Source organism: Tubulanus polymorphus, chromosome 5, assembly GCF_964204645.1.
Source record: "Tubulanus polymorphus chromosome 5, tnTubPoly1.2, whole genome shotgun sequence".
NCBI classification, from domain to species: domain Eukaryota; kingdom Metazoa; phylum Nemertea; class Palaeonemertea; order Tubulaniformes; family Tubulanidae; genus Tubulanus; species Tubulanus polymorphus.
In genome coordinates, this window is record NC_134029.1 from 20528818 (window position 1) to 20543230 (window position 14413).

The following is a 14413-nucleotide window of genomic DNA, read 5'->3' on the forward strand; positions in this document are numbered from 1 at the left end:
ATCTTGGATTCTGTCTACGACGGATACGAAATGGACTTAACCATCCCTTAGGAAAAACCCACCGGTCGGCTCCTACTCCTTCGAGGTTTTAGATACTTTTACGGTGCTTTTCAGCGAGGTACCTGAACAATTATAGAAGTGTCGATCCCTATAGATCTGTAGAAATTGGCTTTGGTTTACATTAATGTATTTTTAACTAGTAAAAGCCGAAAGAAGGGTTACAACTCTATGTACCAGTAGATGGCAGCACCTCCTGGTCATATTAACTGTCAAACAACTGTCAAATCTGTGTAGTACTTGCTGCTACACTACGTTATTCTCTAACTACTGTTTTAACATAGCTCAATGAGTCCCGCTCATATCTTTGAGCATATGCAAACATTTGATTCGTTTATCATGTCTCATCATTATTTACCATCAAAAAAGCACAGCCATATCATATGCTACAGCAGTTAGTTATCTAACTAATCGTTGGCATGGTATTTTTAATCAGATGAACTTGTGGCTTGTGAAACTAAACAGCTGCTAAACCACAGACAGGTTACTGACAATGACTTAAGCCTGTACACACAGCCTCTAGTTTCCTTTGTGATTTAAAAGTAAATTGAGGGTGCCCCGATAAAATTATTCCTATTTTATGTTTCATGGTTTTGTCTAAAAGTGTATATGAAAAAAGTTTTCTGTTGATGTTGAAAAATATCAAGCGCTTTAAGATTACATTGTGTGTTTATTTATTTTTCAGTGCTTTAAATGGAAACAGAAGAATTGATAGTAGCCTGTAAAGTGTCAGGACACCGGGTACTGAACATCAGCAATAGGAACATAATGGTGATTCCCGATTCATTAACGATGCTCACACATCTACGGGTTCTACTGATGAACGACAATAACCTAGTGATGCCACCGGCTGAACTAACGAGCATAAAAAACCTCGTCGAATTAACTCTCGATCATAATCAATTAACGATGCTTCCGAGCGGTTTAAACGCGCTGAAAAAACTTGTTTATCTAAACATCAGCCATAATCCGTTGGTTTATCTGTCTCCGGAAATCGGCCAGATTCGGACGTTAACTGAATTGTGGGCGGTGAATATACGGATAGATACTCTACCGGCGTGCATCGGCGATCTTATTCATCTCGAAAAACTCAGCGTTCGCGCGAATAAATTATCCGCGCTGCCGTCGGAAATTTGTAAATTGCGTAATCTCAAATGGTTGAGCGTGGCGGAGAATAATTTGTGCGATTTTCCGACTAATTTCGGTCGGCTTAAACGGCTCGTTTACTTGAACGCCGAATCGAATGCGTTCACGACTGTTCCGGAATGTTTGATCGATTTGACGGATTTATCGTGTTTGTCGATGCGTCGTAATGATATCGGCGATCTCTCGGACGATTTGATCCTCGGATTGTCGCATCTGTGGAAATTCGATCTACGCGATACCCTGATTAAAGATCCACCGAATCATTGGAAGGTACGTATCAAAATGGGAAAACTTTTGACCTGAGAGCCCAGTTGCACAGTCATGCCTGAAGTGAAAAAGTGGTTTTCTATCATAAGACTGGTCTTAACCCTTTCAGTGCATCTGCACTGCAGTGCGCTGTATAAAATTGTGATGGACTTAGCTAGTTCACCGTATGGTGGTGTATTTGACGATATTAGTAATTAGTTTTCATCTTTTTTGAAAGGTGGCAGCTACTGTCAAACATAGTGAAATATTAGTAACTCACGATATCCATTATTCTTATGCATCTTAAGCCTCAACTTTTGAACTCCTCGAGATGAAAATTATTGACTTAAAAATAGTAAATTCTCTGTCCGGGAAATCCATTATCTTAATGCTGAAAATATATTTTCAGTATATGAAAATAATTGATCTCAAATTTTACTTTCAGGGCTTTACACATATCAAATTATCAATACCAGAAGAACGATTAAAATCCGAAACTGAAGAAAGTGACGAATCATTGTCAGATGCATCAGAACCTCCATAGTGTCAAATTTACCCAGTTTTCCACAATGTTTTTCGGCTATCTCCTGTTTATCGATGTTGGTAGTTGATTATAGAGACAATAACCAGTCTATAAACAGCCCTAAGACCAGTTTCAAAAATAGTGTTACTCTTAGGCTAAAAAGATAAGACACCTTGTTTCTCATTTCTGCTAAGCTTAAAAGTTGACCCAGCCGGCTGCCTATCGATCGTGCCGTACATTACCAGGTACTTGTTTTTAAATCATGATCAAGTGAACCATTAACTATAACAGACCCGGCAGTTAGAGAAATGAACTGAATACAAATATCTTTGCAGTTCACTGATAGGAGAAACAAGGTATCATTTGGATACATGTTTTATATGTAAATTGTATGCGTTTTTCTATAGCTTCGCAACTATATTATTTTTCAAGTTTTTCAGTATTGATGAGTGTTGTATATTTTTATCATGGTTTTAATAAATACATTTTTGAGTGAATACTTCTAATTTTCAATGGATCTCAAATTTCTATAAAAACCAGGCAGTACATCGATAAATATACCGTAGCTCCCCTGCGTTATGACTGGCTCCACTACCCGCCTCATTAAATCCAAAATCAGCTTTATGTAACTTGGAAGCTGCTGGACTGCATCCTCACCAAATTTGGTCACGATCTGATAAACACAGCAGGATACTAGCAATTCAGAGAAACTGGTCCCAAATCTAAAAATGGTTCCATATTCTTGTAGATCACACGACTCGCATGACACCCACAGAACATCTCTTGTGACAGCTGCCCAAAACAGCAACTCCAGAACAGATACCGACAAACTTAATAAAATCAATAATATAGAAATTAAAATGCAATTCGGTGTTATTTATTCATTAAAGCACATACAAATTTAACAATACTAATGATACTTGGAGACAAAGCATACGTTTAATAAATATATTTGTTACTGTTAAATACTTTATTTATGGCCATTTCAATCATTATACATCTCTTAACATACAGAGAGGCACAACAAAGAATTGTTAAGTCATTATATGGTTTGGCGATGCGAGAGATAAAATTCTAAAAACAATTTAATTGTTAGGAATCAACAATGGTTATCGGTTATTCAAGAAATGGTTTACCCCTGGTCAATGGAAATTCGACACGATCAACAATGCAGTTGTTACTCGTTACTTTTTTTAATCGAACTTCGGACAAAAATTAGAACGCTTGAATCGGTACGTCTTGTAAACACGTTTGTAATTGTTGAACGATATCGACGTCTAAATCGCAAAGATCGAAATCCATTGTCTTTTCGCCGATGTTGTAACGACTCGTCGTATTGACTAGATCGGCGACTTTTTGCGCGATGTCCGGATTTCGTAGGTTCGACAGTTTTCGTTGAATGGTTACTAAATCCAACAGATATTCGTTCGTAAACGCCGCTTCGACCTTATTATCGTCGGCCGCGATTTCCTCCCCTTTCGCGCTGACGTCGCTGATTATCGATTTCGGCGACGGTTTCGCGAAATCCGACGACAGCGGAGAATGGACTTCGTCCTCACAACACGACTCGGGATTTTTTACGCTTTCCGCCGGTTCCGACGATTCTTCGACTTTACCGAGCGCGACTGGCGAAGACGACGGCAACTCGAACCGCGGCGACTTGCTAGGTTTTTTAGATTTCGTCGTCGAACCGTCTTTATCGCCGGTTTTGTTCTCTTTCGCGATTTTACTCAGACTTTCCGACGAACTATGATGACTTTCCTTATGAGTATCCGACGATTTGTCTCGATCTTTCTCTTTGTGTTTATCCTTCTTGTGTTTTTTCGACTTTTCCTTCGTCGGTTTCTCCGGTTTCGAGCTGGCGCCGTTGTTGCTGCCGCGATCTTTTTCCTTATCTTTGTCTTTGCTCTTTTTCTTTTTGTGCGACTTACGCGGCGAATCTAGACCCTTTTCCGAATCGGGCGTTTTCTTCGATTTTTCTTTCTTAGTTTCAGCGGGCGGCGCCGACTTGACGACGGACGACGCCGGCGGGGAATCGCCGCTCGATAAAGGTGACAGAACCGTCGGTTCCTCGTCTTCGTCCGAATCTCCCATTTCGTTGATCAAATTTTTCAGAGCGCTCGCCGCCGGCGCCGCTTTACCGCCCGATTTAATCGGTATCGACGAAAAACTGCGATTTAAAACCGGACTCGAAGGTTCTCTGTCGCTGAACATATCCGAGTCGGAATGAGAACCGGTGCTGTATAGCTCCTCGGCCAGCCAAGACTTCGGCTTCGAAGGAATGACCGCAATTCGTTGATGACTAGCCGTAGTCTTCTCGGGCTTGGACGACTTCGTTTCGCTGACTACTTTAGGCGTATGTTTCTCCGGTGTTGATTTCGACGAAACTTTTTCCGTTTTTTCTTTTTTGCCGCTCGAATCACTGGAATGTTTACTACTACTACTACCGCTAGTTTTCTCGCGGCTCGAATCCGAGTTCTTGCTCGAAGCCGGTTTTTCTTTCTTCGCGTCGGTCGATTGCTTCTGACTCGAGCTATGACCATCCTTAATTTTGTCTTTCGATTTTTTGTCTTTAACCTTCCCGTCGGGCGACGTAGGTTTATCTTTTTTCTTCTCGACCGATTTCTCTTTTTTGTCGAAATGTTTTTCGCTCGTGTTCTTACTACTCGTAGCGGAGACATGTTTCGTTTCGGAACTCGACGATTTCTTATATTTGTCTTTCGATTTACTTTCTTTATCGCGCCTTTCGCTCGTACTAGCGCCCGACTCATTATCTTTAACCTTACCGCTAGACTTTTCGAGCGGTTTCGATTCGGATTTCGATTCGGACTTGTCGACTTTTGCTCGTTGAGTTTTCGATTGAGAAGAACTAGACGACGACGAAGATTTGACGCTGTCTTTCGTTTTAGTGCTGCTCGAACTATTATTCAAAGAATCATTTGAACCGTGTTTTTTCGATAAGCTACTATGCTTTTTGTCACTTTTATCACTATCCTTCGAAATCGACGAAACAGTTTTTTCTTTATCTCTATCTTTCTGTTTCTTTTCTTTCTTTTTGTCGTCTGATTTCTCTTCTTTTTTGCGCTTTTTAGCCGAGTCAGCCGACGGCGAGTCGGATGCCGGGCGTTTTTGAGGTTTGGTTTCTTTCGAGGAAGATTTATCCTTGTTTGGTTTTTTCGTCTCTTTCTGACTGGAGTTCTGACTCGAACTCTGACTGTTATTTGCTCGGTTGCTGGCGTTGTCCTTTTTCGATTTATCCTGTCAAAACAAAAACGAAAAAACTTTCTCAAATTAGAATTCTGCGATTTTGAAACGGATTCGATCACAATTCTGCCACGATTAAAAATACCTTAGGCGATTTTTTTGATCGGTCGACTTTCAACGGCGTTCCGAATAGATTCGTGAATTCGTCATTCTTCGGAGGAGTGGGTTTCCGGACGGGCGGCGCTTCCGCGATTTTCTTCGGTTTTTTCTTCTCGATCTGAGGACTGCGACGCGGCGATACGTCCTTGAATCCTTCATCTTCGCTACTGTAAACCTTTAACTTCTCCTCTACATCCTCCTCATCATTGTCATCGGATACTTGCGGCGGAGTGATACGCTGACCACCAACAATCAATTCCTAGCGAGAAATGAGGAACATATTTTCACATACATGATTTTCAACTGATAATTCAAATCAAAGTGCTCCGTCATGGTCTACAGTGGAACCTCATTAAAACTTTAACGGATTTATTGGTTAAAACAAACTTATAATTTGGTCCCAAGTAAAACAATTTATTTCATTTCATACTCGATACAACGAACTATCATCTGGTCCTCAGAAGTTTGTGGTAACGAGGTTCCATTGTATATCAAATCATGTTTACAGTAAAAGCCCTTTATAATGCCACTGTGTTGTTATAAAGAATGATATTTTCTTGACTGGTAGACTGATATTAATCTCAGTTTAGAGAAGAAACCCACAGTAAATTTCTGAACAAAGTTAATGATATTTTCATTTCATATTTTCAAATTTTCATTTCATTAAATTCTAAATTTTGAACAACTAGGCCTACAAGACAAGGCACCTCTGTTAATCATTAAAAAAAATACAAAACTCACCCCTCCCGCTTTTAACAGCTTCTTCTTGAAATCTTCAGTCGGATTTTGAAACGTTAATTTTTCACAGCGTAAATTGCTGACCGGTGCGCAGCCATCGGCCGGTAGAAATATATCGTACTGGAAATGTATCTTCTTCGGTATGTCTTGATTGCGGAAATAGATGTCGATAGGAAGTAAAAATCCAGCATACCCGGACTCATTGACTTTATACGGAGGTTTCGTTACAACTGAAATATAATAGTAATAATAATAATAATAGTAATGATTAAATAGAGTATATAGCGCAACTATAAAAACATAATCTCATTACACTTTACATTCAGATTAAATAAATAGTTAAGTGTACAATTTTTTGAAATAAAAGGTTTTCAAACATGATTTAAAAAGATAGGTAGGAACTTCATTTATATAATTTTAGGGTAAAGCATTTCATAATTTCGGAATCAAATAGAAACAGAAATACAATTCAGGAAATATTACTTAAAATTCTATAGCGTCGAGAAAAGTAAAATACTCGTGAAAGAAAATGTTTCGATACCTCGTTTCGGATTTGCGAAACTTTCGTGAAGGTGGAAGACGACTTTTTCAACGAAGTACTGAATCGGACCGTCGAGGCCACGAACAAAGATTACCCAATCGTGAGTGAATCCTTCAGGTGTCGGCTCCTTCCGAAATTGCGCTTTGTGACCGAGCTCTAACTTCACTTGAACAGCCTAGACAAAATATACAATATACTCTTCATGATATTTCGAGAAAAAGCGAAATATATCAATAGAAATGATATCTATCTGTACAGGTTAACTTAACAGTATGAGCACAGACTACGTCTGTTTTGACAGCTGTTAACGGTAAAAAAGCTTTTCTCCTGCCTTGAAGTTATGTGTAGACTTACAAATTTCAGAGACCAGTTACAGAATAACAACTCATATAAAAACTGCAGTTAATTATTCACATGCAATGTGCAAATTTCCAACAAAAATATATTTTCGAGAAAAGCGAAAGAGAAAAATGATACCTTCTCAGCCATTTTGCATTCATTCAGCGCGGATCGGACTAACGACCGGACTCTATTTTTTAAGTCATTTTTTGTTTTGTCACAATTGAAAGTGAATGGATAGAATCAGTAATTATGCCCAATTCAAGTATTCCTGTATAGAAGATATATAAACATTTTTTTCATTTCTATTTTTAACTCCCAAATCCCAAAGGTTTGTATATCACAGCTAGGCAGAAAACCCGTTATCGATGCTTTGCAGCTAATTCAATACTGGTGTTATCCATCATATCAAATGTGAGAAGCCCTGCATTACTTTGGATGGGCTGTACGTTGACTTCACAATTTAGGACTTTTTGATCATTGTCATCATAATACATTGTCGAACGAAAGTGCGTCTAGGAACAGATGTATTTCCATCTCTCCAAGCAATACAATAAATAAAACAACAAAATTTGAAATTGTCACTTCATTAAGATTTATTAAATGAAATCTCAAAAAGCATATAAAAACTATTTACAAATACATTTCACTTCCATTGTTATTTTAGATACATTAATGTATGGCCAGCTTTATGTCTGAAGAAATTATGATTTTAATTGCAGCTCATTGGTGATAGTTCAACTATCCTCGATTCTGCATATATCAGGTCCGGCGTATATTCTGTTGCGCTTCTGAAAGTCCGTTTTCTATTGTTATTATATCACGCGCATCGTCTTTGATTATTCCTATGAGATGTTGTAGTCCTTCTTGTTGCATGGACAAATGCTGAAACATATCGAGTGACAAAAATCATTAATAATACAACTGATTGTATGAAAATCCATTCTATCAAGGCAGATCCAGTTCTACAGTAGTTAGTAATCAAAACATATTTAATTTCCATGAATTGGTCAAACCAACAACAGTCAAATCTGGACCCAGAACTGTGGAACATGGCCCAGGTTCTCCTAAGCTTACCTGTTTTATCTCTGATAAGTATTCTCCGTCAATCTGATAAGAAGACTCTGGTCGTATCGCATGCATCTGATTCTGCATTCTGATTTGAGACATAAGTTCATTCAAACGCCCCTGTATTAAAAATAGAAAAATTCGTATCATTTTCACAAGCATTGGAAACACCATGATAGCTACCTAGATTCTGTGGAACCTTGTTATAATGAATTTGGCGATAAGAGTTTATAAGATAAAACAAATGATATCACAAACTTCAAATTTTGTCCAAAGCAAAACATCGAATTGAATTAATTATACTGGAGATATAACAAACTATTGGTTGTAACGAACAGGTTTTTTGGTCCTCTGATGAGGTTCCACTGAAGGCCTACATGTATATGATAAAATCAGATATTCATGAACTAGGATAATCAGGGACAGTTGCAAGTTAGAGAAACGCAGAACAGAAAACTCTGCCAGACGATGCCAAACTTACCTTAAACTGAGTAGGAGCGTTCAATTCAGCTTGTATAGCTTCTAACATCACTCTTAATTGTTCCTCATCAGCCTGGATACCATAGCCAAGTTTACGATATATTTCTTGTTTCACCATAACCTGTAGAATTAATGGCATAGTTCAAATTGTTTGCCGATTCCACATGAAATAATTCGATTATTTTAGGAATTTTACATGAATTTTACAAGAAACACCAAAATATTACCTTGAGTACTCTATGTCCGAGTTCCAAGTATTTACGTTTGTATTGCTCCGAACGAGCGGCCATGTTGGAATGTTTTCTTTGCAATTCGGCTAAACATTGTGATATATCCTATAATATAATATTCGGAAATATATTCAAAAAGCTATACTTAAGATTTTCTTAACTCGGATTAGACTGAAAGGGGTAACTTACGTCTAATGTGTTTTGATGAAGTTTAGTTTGCTGTTCCTGATGTTGTAGACGACGATGTAGCTCGCTGAATCCAATCATCGGTACCGGGATCAGTTTACTGGGGTCGGGATTGTCGAGTTTAGCTTGGTCCCAAATTAACGGATCTATACCTAATATATTAATAAATGAAATTTTTCCAAACAGGTCATCGAGAAAACATGTTCCAAGTTTGATAATTGAATACCATAATACAGTTTTTTTGTTTATGCTATCATCTTATTTATTGGTCCAATGTTTTATATCTGTAATTTGTTAAGTCTGTTGAGATATCTAATGTAATTGACTCTAAATAAATATCATTATTTCTATTATTATCATTATTATCATTATTATACCTACCAGCTGGCGGTGAATCCAAATACTGTTTTAACTGCTCCGATGTGAAACCGGTCTTCATGAAGATATTCTCTACGGAAAGTTGTGGCTGCATCAGTTTTTGTTTAACCGCGGCCTGATTGAGATAGTTGTATAAGTCGGTGGCGGCGTGACGTTTCGTCGTTCCTATCGGTTGCCGTTCCAAAACGTATACGATCAATTCAGACCTGAAATCGGACAAAGCAGAGTAAATGTAATAGATATTAATCTTTAAATTAGCTTCATTCACATCTATCGAGCAATTGACTATTTTCTCTTCTCTTGAATTTCTTTAATTTGTACTATGGGATCATTCATTTATTACGTACGCATAAAATTTGAAATTTTCAACCCCCCTCCCCCTCTGTACGCCATTTTTTCGGCCATTCGGCCATTTTTTCATATACATTAAGCATTACAATACGCAATTGCACTGACCCCCTCCCCCAACGCGTACGTAATAAATGAATGACCCCATATGTCTGTGGGAAGTGAATTTGGGGCAGTCAGAAGATGAGATACAGTAGGTAGTTATCATATGAAATGGGGAAAACTAATTCCTTCTCTGTGGAATGTGATACTAAGAGGTTTAATCAGCTCTATGGCACTCAGTCTACTACTGTACATATATATCAGGGACAGATCCAGCCTAGTGTCTTTAGTATGAAGGAAGCTGAATTCAATAAGAGCCCCTTATTTCAGATATGAAGAGAATGAAACTTAATGTCAGAATTTTCTGGAGGAAGACCCATACCAAATTCAAAATATATCTAAATACTTATATATTCATATTTTATAAGAAATTTCTTACTTGTCATCTGGTAAAGGTTTGAGACCTTCAACGCAGACGGAAACGTTCGGTTTGCTGCCTAATATTTCATTCAAACTGTCAACGACTTGCTGTTGATTACGGCTGACTTCATCGTGTTTCTTCTTAAAAATCAACGCCACTAGACCGTCTTCATTTTTATTAGTCGGCAGGCAACTGTAGCCAACAGCCTATATGATTCAATAAGAAATTCGTAAAAATTAGAAAAACAGTAAAAACTTCGTGATATAGCGCTAGAGAAATAATGATAGGCAGGCTAAAAAAATATGAGATCTTGCTTCTCTGATCTGCTGAGCTTTAAACTTGACCCGGCCGGCCGCCCATCTACCCTGTGCATTACTTTTTTTAAAATCGTGATCAATTTTACCATAACAGACCCAGCAGCTATAGAAATTAACTGATTACAAATTTTATCATATTTTACAAAACTGACCCGGTCGTTTAGGAGAAACAAGGTATCATTTTTGTTTAACCTTAAAGAAACATACTTTGAATCGGCAAAAAGGATTTTCGGCAGAGAAATCAATAGCGGGTGCATTTTGACTGAAGTATCCTTTCCCAGTTCCCCAGAATGCTTGTATTTGATTCCATTTAGCTATGAGGCCATCGCGTTCATCTCCGAATATCGTAGGCAATGAAACCGCCGAGGCCATATTTGTGAGGATAGCATTCTGTTGATGTTGCTGTTGTTGTAGGCCTAATTGTTGCTGCTGAGGCTGTTGTTGAGCTAGAAATGCAAAAATATTGGATCAGAAATTTAACTTTGCACTTCAGTTACAACAAACTTAACAGCTACATTTTCTGGTTCTACAAAATTCATTGCTAATCAATCGTTTTTTAATCCAAGAAGACATTTTTCATCAAAATCATTTTTCAATTCTTTACATTCACCTCCAAATAATCCGCCAGTAGTTGCACCAAAGCCTCCTGTTGCCGGCTGTGACAGCGTTCCAAAATTAAAACCTAAAGAAAAAATGAGAGTTAAATTTCCAAGTCAGATCACAAGAGCAGGAATGACTAGAACTGAATATGAAGGAGTTCCAGATTAACTACCTTTATTCGCTTGAGTCGTGGTCGTTCCAAAAGAAAAACCTAAATCAAGAATGACAGAGCATTTAAAATGATGTTGCCTTTTTGAACTACGCGTTAGCTAGTTTTCACAAACTAAGCAGTTACAAAAGTTCACGATTTGCTTACTATTTGTTGCGGTTGGAGCAGGTTTATTGAATCCGAACAATGACGTTGTAGTTGTCGTGGCTGCTGGTGTTGTTCCAAAGCTGAATGCTGAAATCATAGAAAAATTGTTATTACACAGATACGCATGTTACCTACTATAGGAGCAAATGAATGATAGAGGACCTACCTCCGAGTCCTGAAGTTGAGGCAGTTGTAGTTGTACCGAATCCAAAACCACTCGCAGTTGTCTTAGGTGCACCAAAGGTGAGAGCGCCAAAGGATGACACTGTATGAATGAAGGCCAAAGGAAAATTTGCTAAAAGTTAACTAGGGCCTATTTCAAATTTTCCAAAGAATGTCAAGGTCTTTATTCTATTATGGCTAACTTTTTAGATAATATAGAAAATAATTAAGAAGATTGCTCAGTAGTTTACAAATAAAGAAAATTACCTCCAGTGGTAGTTGCAGCAGCAGGGGTTGAAGTTCCAAATCCGAATGTTGGAGGTGCGCTGGAGGCAGGGGTAGCAGTAGCAGCCCCAAACCCAGTAGTACCCGTACTACCAAAACTAAATGCCATCGTTAGACAACGGTTTCTATAATTTTTTCGATCTAAATAAAGCTTTAGATAACGATTTAAGGTCGATTCAGGCTCACTAATCAAAAAACCCACTTCCAAAAATCGACCGCACTACCACCTATGATCGGGTGGTTAAGAATAAAATTAGGATTCGGAATTGGGCAATATCCCAAGTGCCGACCGGTTGCCAGGAATAAGAATCTAGTAATCAAAACATTTCCGAAATGTTTTAGCGTGTTCACTTTTCTGCGATACTTCCCAATTCTTTTGCACTTCCAAGTCAAGGGGCTTAAGTCGAGACCTGGTTCCCGCTCTACAGGGTGTTTTCAGCCATGCGTATCAGCGCGTGGGTCCCGATTAGTATTTAAGAATCAATTATCTAAAGTTGCCAGATTTTTGAATTTTACGATTTGATAACTTAAATCTTTTAGATTTTCAGTAGAAAAATAAATACATTTATACGATATAAGTGCTTTCTATCAATGAATGGACTAATTGTCCGACCGCACGATTCTGCAACACTATAGCTGCAGCAGGGTTCGTATCGGAAAATAAAAACTGAACATGCAATAAACTGAAACTAATGATTTTGATGAAAAGCGTGGTTTTATGAGAAGAAATTCGTTGAATATAATGCAAAACTATCCACAGAATAATCCAAACCTCGATACCAACACGTTAATTCCTGACATGCGCAAAGCGCGAATCTGGAACATTATGACGTGTGTGTGGTCATTGTGTCCATTGTGACCTGCACTGGTTTGATCCAGTGTGTGAAAATGACGGCCTCCAAAATAAATCATAACACACAAAACCGTACAATTTCCCAAACATTACCAGCCTCCCTTCACACCCAGCAATTCAATGTCTCAATATTCGGTAAGTGTTTATCACATGGGTTAAAATGATGTTAATGTATTTCACCTCAGATATTGCGGGTAACTAATATTTGACCATGGGCCTCACACCTTGCTGTGCTGGAATTTGATTCTGAAATGATTCGGCAAAATGTGAATTAGTTTTGGTGAATTCCGTGTAAATTCATTCTGTTTTTATTGTGTTTTATGAAGTATCAAATGTTCTTCTTTCATTTGTAGATGTTATGTAAAATTGACACCAGAAACAGTGAAAACAGTGTAAGTTTATTTTATCTTTTCAATGTTTTCTTCACCAGCAGTTTTCAGAATCAGATAATATTCATACTGTTTGTTCATTAGTTTCTCTTTTTTATATTTCATGTTCAACCTGCAGCGAAACCTAAACCTCACATAGAAAAACCTCCTGAAGAAGTGAACAATTTTATTTGTAAGTTTAAATTTGATAATTCTGCAGTTATTTCTGAGGAAAGAAAACAATCCTGGATTTTTCTATTTTATTTCAATAAACTGAAACTAAAGATTTTGATGAAAAGCGTGGTTTTAATGAGATGTAATTCGTTGAATATAATGCAGAACTATCCACAGAATAATCCAAGGCCTCGATACCAACTCGTTAATTCCTGACATGCGCAAAGCGCGAATCTGGAACATTATGACGTGTGTGTGTGGTCATTGTGTCCATTGTGACCTGAACTGGTTTGATCCAGTGTGTGAAAATGACGGCCTCCAAAATAAATCATAACACACAAAACCGTACAATTTCCCAAACATTACCAGCCTCCCTTCACACCCAGCAATTCAATGTCTCAATATTCGGTAAGTGTTTATCACATGGGTTAAAATGATGTTAATGTATTTCACCTCAGATATTGCGGGTAACTAATATTTGACCATGGGCCTCACACCTTGCTGTGCTGGAATTTGATTCTGAAATGATTCGGCAAAATGTGAATTAGTTTTGGTGAATTCCGTGTAAATTCATTCTGTTTTTATTGTGTTTTATGAAGTATCAAATGTTCTTCTTTCATTTGTAGATGTTTCATCAGGAATCACTGTTTTACAATCAGACTTTCACGGATTTAGCTCAGGAAAACAAGAATCACTTGCTTACATTCTGCACAGGACATCAGGAATCACTAAATGGAAATAAGATAAGTTACATTTATTATTTATTCATCAGTTGTTGATTTGATTCAAGGAACCAGTTTTATAGTTTTATAAATCATGTTTTGAAATGGAATCACTGAAACCTGTTGTATTTATATATTTGTTCAATCCATTCAAGTTTTCCCCACTGATATTGGTGTATATTTGGTAAGGATTAGTTCATGTTGGGTTAGTTTTGTTAAACCGGGTTTCCTACTGGGATCAACTCAAATGTTATTTCTAATCAATGTGAAACTGGTTCCTGATGTCAATAATACAACTGTTATCAATCATGTTCCTTCGTGACAATCAGATCATGTGTATGTTAAGAGTTAGAATTTCTGTAGATTAAACTGCTGTACTTATTTCATACTGATTGAACAGTTACAAATACATGTAACATTGTGTACAGATACTGAGATACAGATCACTGCATTACTTCATCCTGTGATTGAACAGTGATTTAATGTTCTCTCATCTTAGATTCCGATCCG

At 37.6% G+C, this 14413-nt stretch overlaps 3 protein-coding genes across 3 annotated transcripts; 1 reads left to right on the plus strand and 2 right to left on the minus strand.

The window, feature by feature from the left end:
- Nucleotides 1-39: 39 nt before the first annotated feature.
- Nucleotides 40-2437, plus strand: LOC141905984 (uncharacterized). The gene is made up of 3 exons (XM_074795117.1): nucleotides 40-118; nucleotides 743-1473; nucleotides 1895-2437. Exons 2-3 carry the CDS (start codon nucleotides 751-753, stop codon nucleotides 1991-1993), a joined length of 822 nt encoding a protein of 273 aa, XP_074651218.1. The 5' UTR covers nucleotides 40-118; nucleotides 743-750; the 3' UTR covers nucleotides 1994-2437.
- A 412-nt stretch (nucleotides 2438-2849) lies between these two features.
- Nucleotides 2850-7110, minus strand: LOC141905823 (uncharacterized). Its single transcript, XM_074794873.1, has 5 exons — nucleotides 7092-7110; nucleotides 6615-6789; nucleotides 6077-6303; nucleotides 5322-5594; nucleotides 2850-5230 (listed from the first exon to the last, which is right to left on the minus strand). Exons 1-5 carry the CDS (start codon nucleotides 7101-7103, stop codon nucleotides 3188-3190), a joined length of 2730 nt encoding a protein of 909 aa, XP_074650974.1. The 5' UTR covers nucleotides 7104-7110; the 3' UTR covers nucleotides 2850-3187.
- A 433-nt stretch (nucleotides 7111-7543) lies between these two features.
- LOC141905347 (nucleoporin p54-like) lies at nucleotides 7544-11999 on the minus strand. Its single transcript, XM_074794188.1, has 13 exons — nucleotides 11769-11999; nucleotides 11506-11604; nucleotides 11340-11426; nucleotides 11196-11234; nucleotides 11034-11105; nucleotides 10631-10869; nucleotides 10125-10312; nucleotides 9299-9501; nucleotides 8921-9069; nucleotides 8729-8836; nucleotides 8503-8622; nucleotides 8031-8141; nucleotides 7544-7838 (listed from the first exon to the last, which is right to left on the minus strand). Exons 1-13 carry the CDS (start codon nucleotides 11893-11895, stop codon nucleotides 7716-7718), a joined length of 1665 nt encoding a protein of 554 aa, XP_074650289.1. The 5' UTR covers nucleotides 11896-11999; the 3' UTR covers nucleotides 7544-7715.
- Nucleotides 12000-14413: the final 2414 nt, after the last annotated feature.

Bases quoted from the DNA above. Each gene is read 5' to 3' on its own strand.
- LOC141905347 (XM_074794188.1), bottom strand. From the start codon at position 11,895: ATGGCATTTAGTTTTGGTAGTACGGGTACTACTGGGTTTGGGGCTGCT. The intron at 8,837-8,920 runs GTAAGTTACCCC...ATTATATTATAG, and splicing joins TTCATCAAAACACATTAGAC to GATATATCACAATGTTTAGC. The intron at 7,839-8,030 runs GTAAGCTTAGGA...GATATGTTTCAG, and splicing joins ACTTATCAGAGATAAAACAG to CATTTGTCCATGCAACAAGA.
- LOC141905984 (XM_074795117.1), top strand. From the start codon at position 751: ATGGAAACAGAAGAATTGATAGTAGCCTGTAAAGTGTCAGGACACCGG. The intron at 1,474-1,894 runs GTACGTATCAAA...TTTTACTTTCAG, and splicing joins ATCCACCGAATCATTGGAAG to GGCTTTACACATATCAAATT.
- LOC141905823 (XM_074794873.1), bottom strand. The intron at 5,595-6,076 runs GTGAGTTTTGTA...ATTTCTCGCTAG, and splicing joins AGCTGTTAAAAGCGGGAGGG to GAATTGATTGTTGGTGGTCA. The intron at 5,231-5,321 runs GTATTTTTAATC...TTGTTTTGACAG, and splicing joins GATCAAAAAAATCGCCTAAG to GATAAATCGAAAAAGGACAA.